This window comes from Vigna radiata, chromosome 4 (genome assembly GCF_000741045.1).
Source record: "Vigna radiata var. radiata cultivar VC1973A chromosome 4, Vradiata_ver6, whole genome shotgun sequence".
NCBI lineage: Eukaryota > Viridiplantae > Streptophyta > Magnoliopsida > Fabales > Fabaceae > Vigna > Vigna radiata.
The window spans coordinates 13,494,774-13,497,738 of NC_028354.1; the positions used below are offsets into that span (position 1 = coordinate 13,494,774).

The window sequence follows — 2,965 nt, forward strand, 5'->3', positions numbered from 1 at the left end:
TAAATTCCTTTCACACCAACTGTTTGATAAAATACCAAAAAGAGTTTCTTGTGTTGTTTTGTGCACTTTGATGTCTAATTGAGTTATAAAAGGAAGAGTTTTCTTGTGTTGCACAAGTCCGTTGGGAGAAAACGATATTTATCACTTGCTACGCTGCGACCAGTGTACTTGTCGTTGGTTTTGCAGCTAAGAAGTTTTTGGCACCTTTTTCGGGGACTTATGTTCCAACACAGGGCAATTTGGGCATTTATGGCTCTTTTAGACTTTGTTGTTTGTTGAGTCTTTGAATGTTGCTTTGTCTGCAGTTGGCTTTAGTTTCTAAGATTTTCCATTGATTTAGTTTGTACTTAATGCCTCTCTCGGGGTACACCTTAGAGCTTGATGCAGTTATTGAAAGTCTTAGGGGTAAGGTTTCAGTAGCAGAACTAACTAAATCAAACCAGATGTGCAAATCACCAGGGATGAGATTGTGTGTTTGGATTTATTGTTTTGGAACTTAAGGCAAGTTTTGATGGACTTCTTACGCCAAGGGATTGGGTGAGGGTTTGTCATACTTAGGTAGGCACAACAAGAGAGATCTGAGTGTTCTAACTTTAGAAAACAGGGAAAGTGGAATTATTTTCCAATTGTATGTCTGTTTTGTTTGTGTTTCTTTTATGCAGTTTGCCTTCAGATGTTTATACTTTCCACTGGTTTGGTTTGTGCTTAAAGCTTGTTTCGGGGTACGCGTTAGAGCATGATCTAGTTGTTGGAAGGCCCAAGGATGGGATTTCAGCAGCCGAACTAGCTAAATCAACCCAGATATTACTAGTCACCCAAGTGACAGACGACGTGATTGTGTATTTGGACCCCACTGTTCTGGTTCTTAATGCAAGTTTTGATACATTCTTATGCCGAGGGATCAGGTGAGGTGTGTCAAGCTTAGATAGGCGTAATAAGAGGGATCTGAGTGTTTTTACATTAGAGAACAGGGAAAGTAGTATTCATCACCCTAGGAGAGTACTAAGTGATCTTGCAACAAGAGGGATCTAAGTGAGGTTATTTAGGAAATCCATTTCAATCATTCTGCATATTAGAATTGTTGTTTAGTTGGTGTGCTCATGTTATGCAAGTGTTGTTTCTTCTTTTCCTAGTCTCTTTGTTTGTGTTTTTCATTTTTCTATTTCACTTCTCTATATGTTACTTTTGTTTTTATCTTTATGTTTTTCAATCTCAAAACTTGGTTTCTATTAAAATTGGACTAACGTGTTTGTTCAAGTTTCTTGGTGTTCTTCCAATTAGTAGGTATGAAAGTGGATGAAGAAGAATATGCAAGGAGTCAGGGAATTTGAGTAATAAGTTGGTCCACCAAAAAGAGAGTTTGCTTTTTCTTTCCCTTTCTATTTTCTTTTACTGTTGTTGATAAGAAGTGTGACTTGGCTAGTTTAACAAATATGATGCAATGGTTACGTGACTTTGAGTGAGTTTTGTATGAATTTGAGGAGAACCATTTGTGTTTGCTCATAAATTGGTTTTGGAATACCTTGAGCATGTGTTGTGATTTAGTGAAAACTTATGTTTGTGGTTGTGCTCATGTGGATTTATCGAGAATGTTGTTATTGTTTTTATTGTAGTTAATGATTGTGGCATGATTTATGACAACCATTGGAAACCAAAGAACTTAACCGGGTGAGATTTTGTGCCTCAGAGTTTTTATCTATGATTGCTACCTCTTTTGGTTACAATTAACTTTGCTTGAGTTTCATTGCTAGTTATTGTTCATTTGCATGCTTACATTGAAACAAGGTCCTCTTTCTTTCCCTCTTTGCATCATATACCCAGAATAGTCAATTGTGTTTCAAAGATTAGAACCCTTGTGTAAACTTTTCAGCATTTAAAGAAACTTACCTTCATTTTTGAAACCTTAAGCTTTGTTGAATATGATTGACCATCTCACCTTGAGGGGAGAGTAAGGTTTCCATGGTCAATAGTATGATTCAAGTGTGGGGGAAGTTATCATTAAAAAGGGAGCATGAGTAACAATAGTGAATTGATGTTGGTTGATGTGATGCATTCTTGTATATATGTCATCTATAAAAGAAAAAGAAAGAGAAAATAAAAAAAGAAAAAGAAAATATATGAATAAGGTGACTACAAGTGGGTGTTTGGTTGTTCTAGTTTTCAGACAAAAGAGAGTATAATGATAAAACTGTAAAATGATGTGATTGCTTTCTTTGCTCCTTCACATTACCTAGATACACCAATTTCCTTCTTTTCCTTGTCAGACCATCAAATATAGCCCTTGTTGTGTTTGTATGTTTTGATCATTCTTGGCTCTTGAAATGAAAAGCAAAGTCAAATTTTGTGCTGTTAGAGGTAGATGACAGAATGACACACCCTTATACACTAGTGTGCTTGAGTGAAAACACTTTTTCTAGTGAGGATTGGTTCCTTTGGTTGATCAATGAAAACATCTTTGCCATGATTGTTAATCTCTCATAAAGCATGTACATTCATTCTTGTAATATTTGCATTGTGAGCACCATAGCTAAGGATTTACAACGTTACACATATTCTCTTTGGATTGGTATTGAAAGAAGAGCACTCATGAATGTTATCTAATTTGATTGTGTGAACTTGCTTCCTAGTTATTTGACTTTTTTTATTAGATGTTTTTCTTAGCCAAGTTACCTCTTGCTTGAGGACAAGCAAGGTTTTAAGTGTGGGGGAGTGATAACGGTTGATATAATGTGTTTGTGTGTGTATATTTTGTGAATAAAACTACTCCTTTATAGCTTTTACCTTGTTTTATCCTCACGTTTAGTGTGTTTTCTAGTTTTCTTGTGTTTTATTTAGTATATGTTTGTTTTCACCTCTAATCTCTATGTTTAAGTGTGTGAAATAAATGAATAGGAAGCAATTCTAGTGGAGGAAAACAAGCAAGAACTCAAGGGAACATGTTTTGGGACAATAAAAGATCAATTTG

At 35.4% G+C, this 2,965-nt stretch overlaps 1 protein-coding gene across 1 annotated transcript in view; it reads left to right on the forward strand.

The window, feature by feature from the left end:
• The window catches only part of LOC106758392, a 5,180-nt gene extending 4,271 nt beyond the window's left edge, over positions 1-909 (forward strand). The window contains exon 2 of the mRNA XM_014641320.1: positions 663-909. Within this exon, the coding sequence (XP_014496806.1) occupies positions 663-909 (247 nt within the window). The remainder of the gene's footprint in view (positions 1-662) is intronic.
• The last annotated feature ends 2,056 nt before the right edge of the window (positions 910-2,965 follow it).